Below are 16,713 nucleotides of genomic sequence, written 5' to 3'. Positions count from 1 at the left end.
CATCCGGCGCCCAAAGTTCTGTTTTTTTCCTTCTAATGAATTTTTTAACAGACAAATATATATCACTTACTGAGAATATTTACCTCTGAAAATGTTTTTAAAAAAATGCAGGGTCAGCATTTTTTCTGACACCAACCCAATGTAAGTGGTTTCAGACATTAAACATGATCGTATATAAATAAACAATGTACCGGCTGAAGGTTTATTTTGTTAGGTTTCATTAACAGCTTTAATACAGTGAATATGAAGTAGTATTACCAAGGTCTGGCCCATACTCTTGATATCATATCTGTATTTTTTACATCTGTTGTATATATGTATCTGATGATTTGGTTCTTATCTGATGTGAATATTTTATGTAAAGATCCTTTCCATCAGATCACAGGAAGCTATTCAGCAGAACAGGCCGCAGATCTGATAACATCCTACATCCTCATCCCATTTAAGGGAAACACTTTACTTTACCCAGCCACCTAAACTCACATTTATTGTTTGACCTGAGTATAATTCATTCCTTAAAAAAGGTTAACACCAGAGTGGCAGAAGACGGAGAGGATGGACTTTTCTCATCATTTTGTAGAGAGACTCTTGACCTCTGCACAAAGAATAAAATGCAAAACAGAACTCACATTGATTGACCACATGGACACATTGATGGAAGTAAACATGCTGCTAAAATTTTATTTCATTTAAAAACACAGTGGGGGTTTTAAGGATGCTTATCTAAATTATTTGATTGTTTTTGTGATTATAAAACAAAAAAGTGCTACTCTAAAAGTTCCTCTACATCGCCTCAGTGCACAGAATAATCTGGCGTCTGCAACCTAGTAAAACAGTTACAAAGCATAGGCAGCAGATTGGAAAGTTAATACTGTGGTATTGCTTTATCCACAGGAAATGTTACTCGTGGTGAAGGTGCAAAGCGCTGCGACTCTCTTTCCCCCCACGCAGGTCTCTTAAGTGCACGTCTGCTCCGTCAGTTTGATCTCGCCGGTCCACGGTTTATCCCACACTTTGAAGGTGCACTGATAAGCCTGAGAAAGACAAAGCACAGTGGACACATTTTTATAAACACATCCCAGAAGAAAACCTCTTCTGCTACAGAACATTTCATGGTCAAAGATAAACAGAAGTGTGTTTGCTTTGAGGGGAGTTTTTGGACTTGACTATTTGTTTAAACCTCTTCACCTCAGTAAACATGCCTGAACTCTTCCCTTCACTCTGTTTGGTGCCAGCTTGTCTCCACGGTAACCCAAATTAAAAAGCCTGACGGTTTCAAGGGGGGGGGGGGGGGGGGGGGGGCATACTCTTGTTTCACAATCTAATAGCAGTGTCTTGCATCCCTGAAACAACACAGTGGGATTCTGGTAAAAAAAAATCCCTCCCCTCCCCTGCTATCTCCACCCATGGACTCCACCCCCAGACTAGAGTAAAACTTTTGTGCAGGTCGGCCATTTTTATTCTCTCTACAGAGGAGTGATGTCTACGGGGAAAACTCAGGGGGCGGGGTCATTGCATTTAAAGAGACACACACACCAAAACGGAGCGTTCTGAGAGAGCTGGTTTATACAGGGTCACAAACCTCCTCTGGTGCTTGATTCATGTTATATTTTGACCAAAGCACAGCACAGATGTTTCATTTAGACCACAGGGGGACTGTTTGAAAAGGTGGAGGAGGGGACTGTTTGAAAAGGTGGAGGAGGGGACTGTTTGAAAAGGTGGAGGAGGGGGACTGTTTGAAAAGGTGGAGGAGGGGGAGAATATGTCCTCTTTAAATTAAAGGGACTATCACTGGGCTGGGAATGCCAGAGCCAATGATAGAAAATGGTTTTATGGTATGATATTTGTCTACATTGGTTGACTTAAAAGTGGATTTTTTCCGAGGTTGTAGTCCTTTTTATGAAGACTGTACCTGAGCCTTTGCTGGGTCCTCGTGGATGGCGCACAGTTCAGTTGCAGCGCTCTTCCTGCAGGGGGTCTTTGCCATTTTCACAGTTATTATGTACAAGAAGCCAGCGACCATCTGGAAGGAGATGAGAGTGGTCACAGAAATACAGATTAAGGATTACCTCAGTAGCAACACACGTATAAAGACCAATTTAATACAGCAGCCAATGGAATCAAGGGTTTCAAAACATTTCCCAGTTCAGACGACAACGTCTTGATAACCGCTGCGCACACGGATCAGCAAAAACAAGACTAAGACTGTAGAATATGTGTAGGCTAGTAGTTTGGTCCCAGAAGTATAGATCTGGCCAGTGTTGCCAGGTCCGCTTGTTATAAGCGGCTTTGGGCTTGTTTTTCTGTAAAGTTGCTTGTTTGGGCTTTCTTTGCTCCCTGTATGAACCTCTATTCACTCCCAACTCTCCACAATAAAGCAAAACACAATCGCGACAGTTACTTTGTCCTTTTGCAGGATCCGTCCACAACCCTGTTTCCTTGGTTAGCCCGCCCGTCCGATCTATATATATATATATATATATATATATATATATATACTGTTATCAAGTGGCCTCTGTTTTAGAGGTTGGTTAGGTCACCTGTTGGGCTTCATTTTATTTCTTTGAGGAGCCAGCTCGCTTGTTTTGGGCTTGTTTCCATATAGCTGGTTGCTTGTTTCTCTCTGATCTGGTAACACTGGATCTGGCGTTAGTTGCGGTTAGCTCACATATGTGCATATAACTTTGTGCAGAGCTGTTCCCAAAGAGGAGAGAGTAGAATCAGTGGTTATTAAGAGAGAAACAGCTGCAGTCAGCGTCTTTTAAATAGTTTGTCACCTCCCCTTGTTGCGAGAAAAACAAACCATGTACCTGCCTCTCATGTTTAGTTTTTGTTTGTCCAACCTTTTATTACTGTAACAGATAATTATTGTATTATTATTATCTGTTCTGCAGTCATTGAGGCGGAACTAATTATTATTGATTGTTCCGCACGTAGCAGTTTTGCCGACGCACCTTGACAGACGTGACACAACAACAGGATGAAGAGCGGAATGAAACTAAAGAAGCTAACAAACATAAAAAGAGAGATCTCCGCGAGCGGGCGTGGCTTCGGCGCATTCCGTGGACACGCCCACAGCATCCCAGAGGAGAGAGACCAGCAACATTTTTCATGATTTTGAAGCTTAATTTTATAAACTTATACGTTTTTTTCATTGCTGAAATTTGGCCTGGTGGTTAATAACACATTCTTCTTTTGTATAAAAAAACTAAAAAACATATATATATTTTTGGTTTACAGGGACTTTAAGGAGAGTAAAGAAGGATTAGCCCCTCTTAGATAATAAGCAGCCTACGAGGTATGTGTGAGTTTTTATTGCTTTGTTTATGTAAATATTATATAAATATTAATATAAATAAGCGATGACGCGCGGGAATAGTTCTACTATTTAGCTTGTATGAAAGTGTGTTATCTACATTGTCTAAATGTAAACTCTTGTAAACTCTCTGTCAACTTCAACCCTTAAAAAGACAAAGGAATGACCCCCTGTGGTGTTTTAACTCCCATGACACAGCTGTTCACAGGCCTAATGTTACTGTAATGAAAACAAACCGCAGACAGATTAATATCTGGACTGTCTCTCTACACTAGACCACAACAAAGCCTGTTAACGTCCACTAATCCAGTCTGGACTCTGACCTGTCTCTGGACCTTGATGACCTCCTGCGGCTTGGTGAGGAACATCCCGTTACTCTGCCTGTTGTGTTCGATCACCGCGAAGTTCAGGGCGTTCACAGCCCCCTCATTGGAGGCACTTATATCGGTCGGTCCGCCGATCAAACCCACCGAACCGACGGAGAAAACCGCCGCAAGAAGAGGGAGCACAACCTTCCACATCGTGATTTCCGTGACCGCTGGGCAAGAAACAAGAAAAACAACTGGACGCTGCCCTCCCTGTTATATAAACAAAGACGACGTCACGACCGTCGGACGTGCGCTGGGAGTGGCGCATCCCGTCAGCCAATCACAAAGCTCTTACAACTGTTGGTGCATTCCGGTGTACCTCGGAATTTACAGAGTTCCCGTTACTTGTTAGGAAACTGACCGTGTATCTGAAGCCTTTTCATGAGATTTAGGCTTCATCTACAAATGTACAAATTGATGCATCCCGTCAATGCTTCCAATAGGTTTTATTTTTTTCTAGTCTTGTGTCTTTTCTTAGCATTTATTTTATATAGCATATAGCATTTATATATATTCTATACATACATATTTACATATATATACTGTACATATATTCTAGTTTTATTTAAACTTTTGGTTCTTGCACTGTACGTTGTTACTCTAATCTTCTATACTATTTTTTATTTTTGCATTGTTAAGGAGAGCTTGGAACACAAACATGTCATTGCCAGATATGACTGCTTTGCCTGTTATGTTGTGCATTTGACTAATAAAGATAACTTGTAACTTGTAACTTGTAACTTGTATTTAGCCTGGTTAACCCTTTGCACTAACTGTTACAAACTATCAATATATTATAGATAATGAATGAGCCAGTTTGTAGGAGCCAATTTAGTGTGTGTGTATTTTTGTATTGTATTTCAATGGCTTTTGTTTATATGTTTGTTTATTTACTTAATTCGGACACTAGGTGGTGATAATTGATCATTTGGGTTAATTGGTCAGGTGGTTGGTTGAGTGTATATATGTCACAGGTGAACAGGAAACGGGGGCATAGGTGGTGGGAACATCCGGTTCTTACTTTAACACAACATAACACAAGTAGGCTATTTAACATAACAAAAGAACGACAACCAACAGTATAATCTCGGAAATAACAACTCATCATATCATCATCACGGTTTGTCTCTGCTTCATATGTGATCAAGAACTTTCCATACACCTGTGCAAGTGACTAAAGGCAAGAGAACAAATCTGGACATTAGATAGTCATTACACAGTTAAAGTAGTTTCGTCAAATCGGCTGGTCGTTCACCAAAATGTCCTTCTGTTGTAACTTTGCCAACCTGAATGTAAAATGTTTAATTCGGAAGCTCGTTTTTCCGACACCCCCTGAACGCGGAACTGATAAGGTTTTTTTTGTTTTTTTTGCCTTACCAGCTTGTTTTACCTGCAAAGTGTGCTCGTTTTGTACACCAGTGAATCCCGTATCCGTACCTTCCCCACTCCGTTCAAAAGAAAAAAAAGAAATCCAAACATTATCTCCAGGCACCTTTTAAAGGAGGCAAACAAGGTATGTTGAAATACTAGATTATTGTGTTTAAACGCGGTTCTGCAGTTCTCTAAGTGCTGTGCGGGAAATGAAAGTTTGCTGAACTCTGTCCCAGTGCAGGTTTAAAGACTTCACCTTTGGACCTCACTATGCAAAGACTTCAGGTGTTAAAGTAAGGAGCTTAGGCAATCTGTAATCACCAATAATCAAAATGTATCCACCTTCAATGACTTCTAATGATATCAGAGCTGGTGCCACCTTCAATGACTTTTCTATCATCTACTTCTTTGTGTCATTCTTTTTGCAGAGACGCTTTATTTGGCTTGGATCTGATCCAAAGGCAGGCGCTGGTGGGTTCAGCGGTTGCAGCGGGGGGACTTCTGGCCTACATAGTCCACAAAAGAAGACAAGTGAAAACGATTCCTCTCGGCGAAGGATGGTGGGGAGCCGGAGAGAAACCACTGACAGAGGATGATAAAATCTATCCATTTAAAGTGGAAACCTCAGAAGAAGAAATCAAGGTCCTTTGAACTTTATTAATTTGCCATATTGAATAAAACTACTGCTGCCATTTTCCCTCTGACGTCATTTCGGGATGAGCTGCACGTGTGATCAGACATCCTTTTTCACTCCGACTTTATCCAGAGTTTTTCCTGCCGTAAGTCAGAGTGAGCTGATGTGAGAACACAGCAGGATATAATCAGGAGAATTCACCTGGAGCGAGTGGGAGGGGCATAGCGTTGTATAGCGTTGTGAGGTGCATGTGTGAACAACCAGATCAGGAGGATTTCAGGGGCAGTCCACACGAGGGCATGTGTGAAAACTGCTTTAGAGGAGGCGGGGCTTATGACCGATACTGCAGCCAGTCAGCAGGGGGAGCTCTTAATCTTTTGGCTTCACTTGAGGCGAGGTGTCTGTCCATTCTATATACATTCAGATCTTCACTATCCGTTGTCTTTTTCAGTCGCTTATTTTTTAACCAGGAGATGATAACTACTGTCATGTACTTTTTAAAAATGGACATCATGCGCTTACGCTGAATTACACTAAAAATAATATTTGAGCAAAAAGAAAGTTACCTGTTCTCTAAATCCACAGGACCTTCATGAGCGCATTGACCGAACACGCTACTCGGATCCTTTAGAGGACAGCTGCTTCCACTACGGCTTCAACTCCACTCACCTGAAGAAAGTGGTTTCTTACTGGAGACGCGAGTTTGACTGGAACAAGCAGGTGGCGGTGCTGAACAAGTATCCACACTTCAAAACTAAAATAGAAGGTACATGCAGCCCTCATGAGGATAAGGATATCTGGATTTCTGTCGCTCTTCTCTCTAATGCTTTTTTTCTCTCTCGCAGGAGTGGACGTGCACTTTATTCATGTTCGGCCGCCACACCGCGAGAATCAGACGGTGCTGCCTCTGATGCTCGTCCACGGCTGGCCCGGCTCCTTTTACGAGTTCTACAGGATTCTGCCTCTTCTCACAGAGAGGCGGGACGGCGTCGTGTTTGAGGTCATATGTCCGTCCATCCCTGGCTATGGTTTCTCAGAAGCTCCTCATAAACAAGGTAGGTGAACCTGGAACAGATGAGGTTCACCACTGGAACTTCAGGTTCTCACTGCATCTCCACTGATGGATGAACTCCTGAAGACTATTTTGACCCCTAAGACTGACTACACACTAGAACATTATAAGCCTGACATTTGCCCTGATTTGCCCCCCCAACGATCAGGTTTGTGTGGCCAGATTCGAGGCTTCACTAACCCAATGTTGACTACTTTAAAGGAGCAGTATGTAGCTCTGCCCCCTAGTGTTTAAAATGGGTACTGCAGTCTATATTCTAAACATCATAGAGAGCTGTCTCCCCCCCCCCCCCTCTCTAGAGTGGATGCTCACTCAGGTCACCATGTGGTGGACTCTGAAGCTTCAGTGTTTATCCAGCTCTGCATGGGTCTGTAAACCTTTCTGTGTTCTAACCTCTCTCCATTTTTCAAAAGCATCTCCAATATTGATCCTAGTTTGAGCACGTTTCTGCTCGTGGAGCTTATTAGAAACATGCAGAGGCTTTTTAGGTCGGGTACAATCACTTCTATCTGAACCACTTCTCTTGCCCGCTTCCATCGCTGCAACACCTGTTGACCTGATAACTGCTCTCATATCTGACAAACTGAGGGGCGTCCAAAACGGCCGTGTGGGGTCATCTTAAAACCGCCTACCTTCTCTGGTCCAAACAAATCCAGAGCATTCAGGAGCAGAATCTAAAGTTAGAAGGAGGACATACTGGCTGCTGCATTGTTGTCAGAGAAGCCAGCACTTCAACATGATTTAAAAACACAGTGGGAGTTTTTGAACTCTCTTTAAAGCTGCAGATAGGCATTATAAGAACTGCTGAAATGTAGCTTGGTTTTTAATGAAATTAAGATGGATTAACTGGTGTCACATGCTCTTTAAAGGAAGGACAAAAAAAGGACAAAATAACAAACATCAGAAAATGATTCAGCGCCCCTCCTGTTACATGTTCCTGTTGATGGGTGGAATTAGTTCCTTAACAACGCCAACTATTTTCTGGTATTTACCAAACAGACGGAGCTAAGGAAGCAGCTGTTCTTACACTTGAAAGTTAACTCTGGGTTATACATTTTTTAAAGTAGAATTTTGATATAAGCTTTGCAGAGCCCCCCTCCTTTACGCAGGGGACTCATGCAGCCTTGACAAGTTTCATTGATTAAAAAAATAAAGAAAGAAAGGTCAGGGTGGAAGCCGTGTAAACTGGTTTAAGACGGATGTTTGTGTTTAACATCTCAGCAGACTAATTTTCCTAATCTTCAGATATTTAGTGGGAACATGGAACAACAACGGGCTGGGACAAATCCTCTGAAAAGGAGCTTCTGGGACTAGAAGTCTCGTGTACTCTGATTTAGCTACAGATGTTTTTTTTTCCTGTGTCTCTTCCAGGATTTTTTTTTTTTTACTTTTATTCACCAAAACGTGCATACACACACTCACACAATAACAAAAACAAAACAAGAGGGGAACTGTGGTACGATACAGTTTTGCAAGCAGATTTTGACAAACAAACAAAACAAAACAAAAGGAAAAGGGTCAGTAAATAAAATGAATGAATTAGAAAGAGGGACAAAATAAGTAAATGAGCAAACAGGACAAAGAAAAACACGGGGACAGTATTTTTGACACGATTTTTGGTGTTATTTTTTCTTGTGTGTGTTATTGTTTTGTTTTTTTCGTTTGCTCTTCCAGGATTTAACAGCCTCGCCGCCGCCCGAGTTTTCCTGACACTGATGGAGCGTTTAGGATTCCCCCAGTTCTACCTGCAGGGAGGAGACTGGGGCTCCCTCATCACCACCAACATGGCACAGATGAAGCCCGAGTAAGACAACAAACAAACACGCCGAGCTCCTCGCAGACCAACATGCCAACAGCTGATCACTGCGGAGGGAGTCTCCACCCTCCCTCTTGTTTGTGTCACAGGAGGAGCCTTGTGACATTTATTTCCTCACATTGTGAAACAGTGGCTGCAGTGTGAAAAAGTACACAACAACTAACCAACAACTGCTGACACCATATATTCCTGCAGACTGAAGCACTTTCAGGATGTTTGGATGATGATAAAAACTTTAATCTAGCAACATGTTCACCCAGTATGTTTGATTCTGAATGTCACATGACCCCGTACTCTGCTGTCGACTTTACAGCGTGTTGTTTCTTTTCTCTACCAGGTGTGTGAAAGGACTCCACCTAAACATGATGATGTCGAATAGAGGCTTCAAAGTGCTGTTGTCCCTCATGATTGGCCCGTATCTACCCTTCCTGGTGGGCTTGAGTCGTGAAGACGTGCGCCGGCTGTTCCCTTTCTTTGAGAAGAGCGTGTATGAAATGCTGAGGGAAAGCGGCTACTTTCACATCCAGGCTACAAAACCAGACACGGCAGGTTGGGAAAACACGCCCACCCACAGACTCTCATAATCTGAATTTTTACACCGTTTACACTCAACTGTTGTGCAGAGAATTCAAAAAGTAACCACTGGAGATGATCCAGCTGGAGTTAGTACTTTGTGATCTCTGTGTTGTATTTCAGCTCTTAAATGACGTTTTAAACTGCGTTCACAGGCTGTGGGGCGAACGATTCTCCTGTGGGTTTGGCGGCGTACATCCTGGAGAAGTTCTCCACCTGGACTGACATGAGGAACAGAGACCTGCAGGACGGTGGGCTGGAGAGGTTCGAGACTAAAATCAGTGCTATGGAGATGATTCAGTGAGGTGTAACATGACCCGTCACTGGATGTAATTTATTTTTAAACTGATGCATTCGTACAGGAAATTCAGCCTGGACGACCTCTTGACAAACGTCATGATCTACTGGACCACGGGCTCCATCGTGTCCTCCATGCGCTTCTACAAAGAGAACTTCAAGAGCAACATGAACAAAAGAGTGGATGCAACGTACGTCTTCACTTTTATTATTCAGTATAATCACTTCACTCGAAAAAAATTTGTTTTGACAATTTACCCGATGCAAATGTTGTGGAAAATAACGCTCAAACTGTCTTAACCCTGACAGTTGTTTTGTAACCAGGTTCCTTTGAAGACCTTCAATCAGACTTTTTAAAACTCAAGATCATAAAATGTCATATTTTTACTTCTGAGAGGTCTTAAACTTTAGATAAGCCTTCGACCTGTGAAGGTTTTATTAATCCTACACTTCCACTAAAGTGTCGACTAAACTGTGACAAATCAGATGTGATAACCATCGGTCCCAAAATCTCTCTCCACTCCACCCTGTATCATCTTCACACATTCTAAACCTTGGAGTCATTTTTGACCACAACCTCTCATGTCAGTAATATCACCAGAGCTGCCTTCTTCCATCTCAAAAACAGAGCACGTCTCCGCCCATCGCTCTCCTTCTCTGCTGCCCAAACACTGATCCACACATTCGTCACATCCAGAACTGACTCCTGCGACAGCCTTCGATATGGTTCATCACCCAAAGTCCTCAATAACTCACAAACTCCTGCAGCTACATCACCCCTGTCCTCCAGAACCTCCACTGGCTCCAAGTTCCCCCGAAGAATCCAGTTCAAAGTCCTTCTCTGTACCTCAGCAATCAGCCCCCTCCTACCTCACTGATCTCCTCCACCCCCACACTTCTTCTCATTTCCTCTGAAGCCAACTACCTCCCTCCATGACTCGGGGTCAAAGCACCAAACTTGCAGGGTGTCAGAGTGTCCATTGGGTCCCCCCACCTTCTGGAACTTCCTCACCAAACACATCAGAGCCTGTACCGACCTGCCATGATTCAAATCCCTGATCAGAACCCTAAACCCCCTAACCCTCCTTTTCAGATGAATGTTGCTTTTTGTGACATTGTTTCAATCTTTTTGTTTCCTTCAGCTTGTTCGGTCTGAATGCGAGTGTTTTGAAAAGCGTTAAGTAAGATGACAAATGCAGAGTCAGGGTCAGGGAAAGCAACACTTATGAGGCAACTTGCAAAATATGCAAACATTTTTTTAAATTGGGAGTCCAAGCCGTTGAGTCAGACATGAAATCTGGTGCAAAACAAAGATGAATGTGTCTGTGTGTGGGTTTTACATTTGGTTTCAAAAATCCTGCATCGACTCTCTGTAGACTTAAAGGGACACTTCACCCGTTGAAACATGAATCTGTGTTGACATTGGGTCATATATGTAGAAATGTGAAATACATTTTGAAGTTGGTGCCTTCTTGGCCAAGAAAAGGCAGAAAGTGTCTTTTTGGCTCATGTGGATGAAAGACACCAAATCCCAGAATGCACAGCACTCCCACTAAGGTCAGGTTTACAGACATAATTTACTTCTACAGATAAAGCCGTTTCCTCAACTGATTCCAAGATTTCTTCCGGAAGGAACTGGCATCTTGGAAATTCCTGACAGAAAACCCTTTTATGATGAAAATCTGTCTAAATGTTATCTTTTGTTGCAGGACGGGGATTTTTGTCCCCACTGGACTCGCTGCCTTCCCTGCGGAGCTGATGCACTGCCCTAAATCGTGGGCGGAGATACGATATAGAAACATCTACTCGTACACCTTCATGCCTCGAGGAGGTCACTTCGCTGCCTTTGAGGAGCCGCGGCTGCTGGCCGACGACATCGTCCAGTTTGTCAGGAAAGTGGAAGAGTTCTGAAGTTAATGCTGAGCTGATAGAACCAGTTTAATGATGGTTCATCTGTCCTTTACTGTTCTGATCACTCCTAATGGGACACAGCTGCACAATCCACACGTCTGTAATTGTTTCAACACTACAATACATCGGCTGCATCCGAAACTGCACGACTAAAAAAACTGCACTACTAAAGTCTTTTTGTACGTTTTTAATAAATGCAAACAAATCCAGATGACACCGGTGTTATGAAGAGAAATGCATGCACCTCGCAGGACAATGCAACATATGACAGACATCTTTTTTCCCTTTTTTTAAAAGTTATTTTTTGCCTTTGTTGGATAGCTGAAGTGAGACAGGAGATGTTGGGGGATGACATGCAGCAAAGAGCCGAGGTCAGATTAGATAGCACGGCCGCTAGGATGTGGACTTTAGCCTCTGCTAGGCTATCAGCGCCTCGGCAGACACAATTTTTACACGGCTGTATTTTGCATCCTCCCTTAAATTTCCTCTGAAGGCACTTCAGAGTCAAACACTGATTGCATGTCATCTTTAGTTAGTCTGCAGAGCATTGAGTTCATCACAGATCTGCCCCCAGAAATAAGATTTAGACCGTTTTTAAACACTCCCACGAGGTGCATGCATCTCTTGGCAGGGATGCATTTCTCAACATAACACCAGCCTTTGAATGTGAACAAAGTTTTGATGATTAAATGAAGTTTTTGCATCAGTCTGATGTGTGTGAGGTTCCTAACATTTCTGTGTTTTATGCAAAACATGTAAAACAACACTCTTAATAAATATAAACAATAAAACATCCTGTTCTCAAACAGATTTAATGCCATGACAACAAAGCTTTTTTTTTTATATTTAAAAAAATGTTAAGTCACCTTGTAAACACTGTTGTTTTTCATGACACTTTTTAATTTCAAGTAAAAATTTAAATTCATAATTCATTAAAATATTGACAAACAATCATTCAACACCCATTTCAACGACTATTAGAATTGCAACGTATCACACACGCTCCAGAAAGAGCGTTCGGGGTCACTTCCCGAAGCCTTTGATCGTCATTGGCGCCTGAAACCAAACGTAATCCTGCCCGTCCGACTCCTCGGCCCTCGCATTCTTACAGGTGTCTGGATCGCTAGAGAGAACAATCGCTTGGTTTTTCACACGTGTCGGCACTTTAAATTGTAGTTTGGGGCGGAACCATCCCACGCCGCAGTCCCTGTGAGCCAGCACTAAGACCGTGGTGGGCATCAAGCGCACCGGTTTGCTGTCAGACAAAAGGTCGGCCACGAACAGAGTCCTGAAGAGTTGCCGTAAGCAGGAGGAGACGCGCAGACACTGATCCCCGCCGGCCACTTCCAGATTCTCCAGGTTGATCTCGTACAGCTCTTTGGGGAGGACGAGGGAGCCGCCCAGGAGCAGCAGCACCCGAGGCACCCTGCTGAGGGAGAAGAGCACCTCCAGCTGCTGCAGCACCTCCTCCAGATCCTGAAGGGTCTGTTGACACTTTCGCAAGTCCATGTCTGCAGACGGCGCCGGCCTCCGACTCACTACGTCTTTATCCTGGAAAAAAAGAAAAAGCCTTCTGTTAGAAGAAATCAACAACACCAAACAATTTATTTTATTATTTATATAAATATATGTAAAATGTTCTTCTTTCCATTAATGTTGACATATATATATATATATATATCTTTATTCTTTTCTTCTCAATTATCTTCAATTTTGTTTCTGTTTATTTTTCTTGTTACTTCAGCCACTCACTTTAATGCATTACACTGCCTCACACACACACTCACACTTTTCTTATACACTACCTCAACTTACTACTTGACTTTTATTTTATATACTTTAATTGTATTTGTCTTTGCTAATGTTTTGTGTATTTTGATTTTGTTTCATATATTTGTTGTTGCTTTAATTATCATGTCTATGTACACATTTTAGTTTTGTACTTGTTCACCTTATCACAATAAAAAAGAAAAGAAATCAACAACTACATCTGGTATCAAAACGAGTCCTAAGTTATCTGCAGAGGTGGCGTTAAGGCCATCAGTATTTTTTATTTTTGTGCTTTTTGTGCTTTTATTAGAGAGATAGGACAGTGGACAGAGTCAGAAATCAGGGAGAGAGAGAGAGAGAGAGGGAATGACATGCGGGAAAGGAGCCACAGGTCGGATTTGAACCTGGGCCGCCTGCTTGGAGGACTACAGCCTCCACACACGGGGCCGTGCTCCAACCACTGCGCCACCAGCGCCCCATTCATCAGTAAGGCTAATGAAGGTGATTAGGGCAGCTTGTTTATTTGCATTTTCAGGGGTAGATGAGATCTGATCAATGAGGTCACTGGAACAAACGGGACGTCCCAGGATGCATTTTATTACCCGGTGTAGTCTGCCTATTTTGAATTTGATGACGGTGCACCACACCGCTCTTCGTTCTCACCTGCATCGACGCTTGCAGCTTCTTCTGAGAGTACACCAGCTGGTCGTAGGTCATGGGTAGCTGCTGTCTCTGGTACAGGATGCACTTGAGGATCTCGCTGACGAATCGGCAGCAGCCGTCCTGGCTCACGGGGCCGGGGAAGACGACGTTCACGTGGCCTTCCTCCTGCGCTCTCCTCACCACCTTGGCATCGCTGTCCTCTGTCTCGCTGTGTTGTTTCCCGTCAGTCACGCTGGAATCCTGCTGCAGACCTCTCTGACCAGAAGCGCCCTCCTCTGTGGTGTCGTCTGTCCGAATGAGAGAGCGCAGTGATTCAATTAGATTGAGGGATACGACGGGCGTGCTCAATTTCAGCTGGTTAAAAGTTAATGAAATCCACCGAGGACAGCGTTTTAATGAAGCTGTTGTTCCCATTCTCTCTCTGGACTTAAAGACAAACTCTGTCTGGCTGTGGTGAAAGAATTACTCTACTCATTTTAGCAAAAGTAGGCTTTACTCGGTCATCAGAAAAAGACCTGCATTCAGAAGTAATTAAGTGTCATGAGAAAAACATACATCAAAACAAAAGTAATCATGATTCAGGCAAGTCTTCAGATTACTGCATCAGGTTATTACCATTTACACAAGATATGTTAATGTGAAATCACAAGGGCAAGGGGGGAAACCATCAATACAGCATATAAGTATTGCATTTTTGTGCAAGGCAATATCACAAATTCATGCAAAGACCCTAAAGTATTAATGTTATGTTCAGCATAGATGTTAACTAATGTATTTGTGGTGTTAACTAAACATTTAACGCCCTAAACAGGATGTTAGTTAAGTATTTAAGATAATGCATTCCATGTGTGTTGATTTAACACCTAGTCAGAAATATCTTTACACACTTTGAGCTAAATTTACCCGACAAGTCCAGAATAATGTCTTATTTCAAGCTGAAAATAAGGCTTGTAATGGGGAAACTCTTGTCACCTGTGTGTTTCCTACCTGTAGTGCTAGTTGTTGTTAGCACAGCTGTGTTTTCCTTGTCTTCAGTGACGTTCACACCACTCTGTTGTAAATTAAGCCGATTTTCATTGGAAACATCGTTTAATTCTTCTGTATTTTTCGCCTGTAAACATGAGGCCTGCAGTGAGAGCTGTTCGGACATTTCCGGAGGGAGTCGGCCGCACGACTTCGACTCGTCGGGAACATTTTGTAACGTTAAGATTTTACGTGAAACATCCGGGTGCTCTTGTTTGCTGGCGTTATTTTCCGATGAGAACGAAAGGCGCCTCCTCGTTTTACCATCTTCGTCATTATTTAAATACTTTTTTTCCGCTTTTTCTGAGTTTGAAATAGTTTTAAATATCGCCGAGTCGTCCGCCATAGTTTTTTTTGAATGTCCCCGCCGGGTCCGTGCCGCCGCACTGCATCATGGGAGACGTGGATCGCCATATAGCCGCATTCAATTATTTAGGAAAGTAGGAAATACGAGTTTCAACCTTTAAAACGAGGATCATCAGGCTGTTATTTTCAGACATAAACATCTAAAAAGCAAATAATCGTTTGGGAATCAAATCTCAGTTTTTTTATTTGCCTTTTTTGACGTTTAATAATAAGTTCAAGCGTGAAAATTGACTTTACTTATTGGCAGCGTGTTGACGCCCTTGTGTTATTGTTTGTCCTCCGGCGTTTTTTAAATGAAACACCCTAGTGGCTATTCGGTGTACTGCATGGAGACGACGCGGACATGTCAGGCCTCAGGTGTCCTGATGAGGTGGGAAATAGGCAGCAGCCAGGTATGTCCTACTTCTTCTTGAAAACAGGAGAGCACAGTGTGCAGGATCCGCTGCTAGATTAGTTCTTTCTAATGTTTAGATTAATCATGGCTTCTGTGCGAGTTGAGGTCCGAGTCCCTCCACTTACCAAAAGGTAGGTAAAATAAAACAAATACCTATTGTAAACGTCTCCAAATGTGCTAAAAAAACACCTCCTGTCACTCATATTTCCCCCACAGAGAAAAGCAGTTATCATCAAAGGTGATTGTTCATATGACACTACATCTATTTATAAGGTATAATTACTCAAAAACTTAAATGTACTAAAATCTTTTTTTTATGCATGCAATTTGAAATGTTAGCTCTTTTATATTTTATATTTTATAGATATTTTTAATAGTCAGCCCCAAATTGAAGTAAGTTTGGACCTGTAACCCCATGTGTAGCCTATAGTTGAAAATAATAAATAAGCACATGCGGTGAAACTGAAGCAGTAACCTCTGGTGTTGAAAAATAATATATAATAATAATAACTTTATTTATATAGCACCTTTTAAAAACTCAGGTTTACAAAGTGCTTTGACAAACAGCAAAAACAAGAACAAACTAAAGCAAACACAGAAGAACATAAACAACAGCAAGAACAAACAAATACAAAATACTCAAAATAATTAAATACAATTCAACAGAAAAGAACCCAAAGTGCACGATACCCAACAGACATATATAACCCGACCATCACAAGAACCATCACAAGAACCCAGAACCATTATAAGAACCATCATAAGAACCCAGAACCATTATAAGAAGCCAAGAGTCCTGCAGTTCGTCCAGTGTCCGCTTGAGGCTGGCTGGAGAAGCACGGGAAGTCACATCCTTTATAAAAAGACAGTTTTTACAGCAGAAATAAACACGTTTACGTGGTCACACAGATAAACCTGCGACCAGTGCTTTGAGGACTGGAGCCTCTATGCACAGGGTGCTCGCCGACTAACTGCGCCAAACCAGCGTCCTGTACCAGCACTCTTCCACACAGAGAGGTGAACCCCTCCTCATCCTCACTTCAGATAGACTCAGCCTCTCTCGTTTGCTCTTTTTACACCTAATCGTGGTACTAGCCGGTTGCCGGTTCAACGATTTGCAAATCATCACAATATTTTTT

General features: G+C 42.4%; 3 protein-coding genes and 1 pseudogene across 4 annotated transcripts; 1 reads left to right on the top strand and 3 right to left on the bottom strand.

Moving 5' to 3' along the window:
* LOC132975123 (tubulin beta-1 chain-like) overlaps positions 1 to 16,713 on the bottom strand; it is a 543,950-nt pseudogene that overhangs the window by 48,780 nt on the left and 478,457 nt on the right.
* cst3 (cystatin C (amyloid angiopathy and cerebral hemorrhage)) lies at positions 656 to 3,915 on the bottom strand. The gene is made up of 3 exons (XM_061039443.1): positions 3,640 to 3,915; positions 1,913 to 2,023; positions 656 to 1,034 (listed from the first exon to the last, which is right to left on the bottom strand). Exons 1-3 carry the CDS (start codon positions 3,835 to 3,837, stop codon positions 957 to 959), a joined length of 387 nt encoding a protein of 128 aa, XP_060895426.1. The 5' UTR covers positions 3,838 to 3,915; the 3' UTR covers positions 656 to 956.
* Positions 5,044 to 12,037, top strand: ephx5 (epoxide hydrolase 5). Of its 2 annotated transcripts, none has more exons than XM_061039431.1 (10): positions 5,044 to 5,197; positions 5,292 to 5,348; positions 5,484 to 5,697; positions 6,275 to 6,455; positions 6,535 to 6,744; positions 8,436 to 8,565; positions 8,915 to 9,126; positions 9,306 to 9,414; positions 9,513 to 9,638; positions 11,157 to 12,037. In XM_061039431.1, the coding sequence occupies exons 2-10, from the start codon at positions 5,326 to 5,328 to the stop codon at positions 11,356 to 11,358; spliced, it is 1,407 nt and encodes a 468-aa protein (XP_060895414.1). In that variant the 5' UTR covers positions 5,044 to 5,197; positions 5,292 to 5,325; the 3' UTR covers positions 11,359 to 12,037. The 2 variants fall into 2 exon arrangements, with proteins under 2 accessions (XP_060895414.1, XP_060895415.1); XM_061039432.1 differs by having other exon boundaries at positions 5,051 to 5,197; positions 5,297 to 5,348.
* On the bottom strand, positions 12,152 to 15,209 carry mad2l1bp (MAD2L1 binding protein). Its single transcript, XM_061039439.1, is given in 4 exon segments — positions 12,152 to 12,909; positions 13,792 to 14,078; positions 14,779 to 15,169; positions 15,171 to 15,209. Coding segments are annotated over 4 exon segments (1,245 nt in total). The 3' UTR covers positions 12,152 to 12,381.

The sequence above is a fragment of the Labrus mixtus genome, chromosome 6 (assembly GCF_963584025.1).
Source record: "Labrus mixtus chromosome 6, fLabMix1.1, whole genome shotgun sequence".
Taxonomy (NCBI): domain Eukaryota; kingdom Metazoa; phylum Chordata; class Actinopteri; order Labriformes; family Labridae; genus Labrus; species Labrus mixtus.
This window is presented reverse-complemented; position numbering and strand designations above follow the sequence as displayed.

Excerpts from the sequence above, each read along its gene's own strand:
- cst3 (XM_061039443.1), bottom strand. The coding sequence starts at position 3,837 with ATGTGGAAGGTTGTGCTCCCTCTTCTTGCGGCGGTTTTCTCCGTCGGT. Across the intron at positions 2,024-3,639 it reads TCATCAAGGTCCAGAGACAG|ATGGTCGCTGGCTTCTTGTA; the intron begins GTCAGAGTCCAG and ends ATCTCCTTCCAG. Across the intron at positions 1,035-1,912 it reads AGGACCCAGCAAAGGCTCAG|GCTTATCAGTGCACCTTCAA; the intron begins GTACAGTCTTCA and ends TGTCTTTCTCAG.
- ephx5 (XM_061039431.1), top strand. The coding sequence starts at position 5,326 with ATGCAAAGACTTCAGGTGTTAAA. Across the intron at positions 6,456-6,534 it reads CTTCAAAACTAAAATAGAAG|GAGTGGACGTGCACTTTATT; the intron begins GTACATGCAGCC and ends TCTCTCTCGCAG. Across the intron at positions 9,415-9,512 it reads CAGGACGGTGGGCTGGAGAG|GAAATTCAGCCTGGACGACC; the intron begins GTTCGAGACTAA and ends GCATTCGTACAG.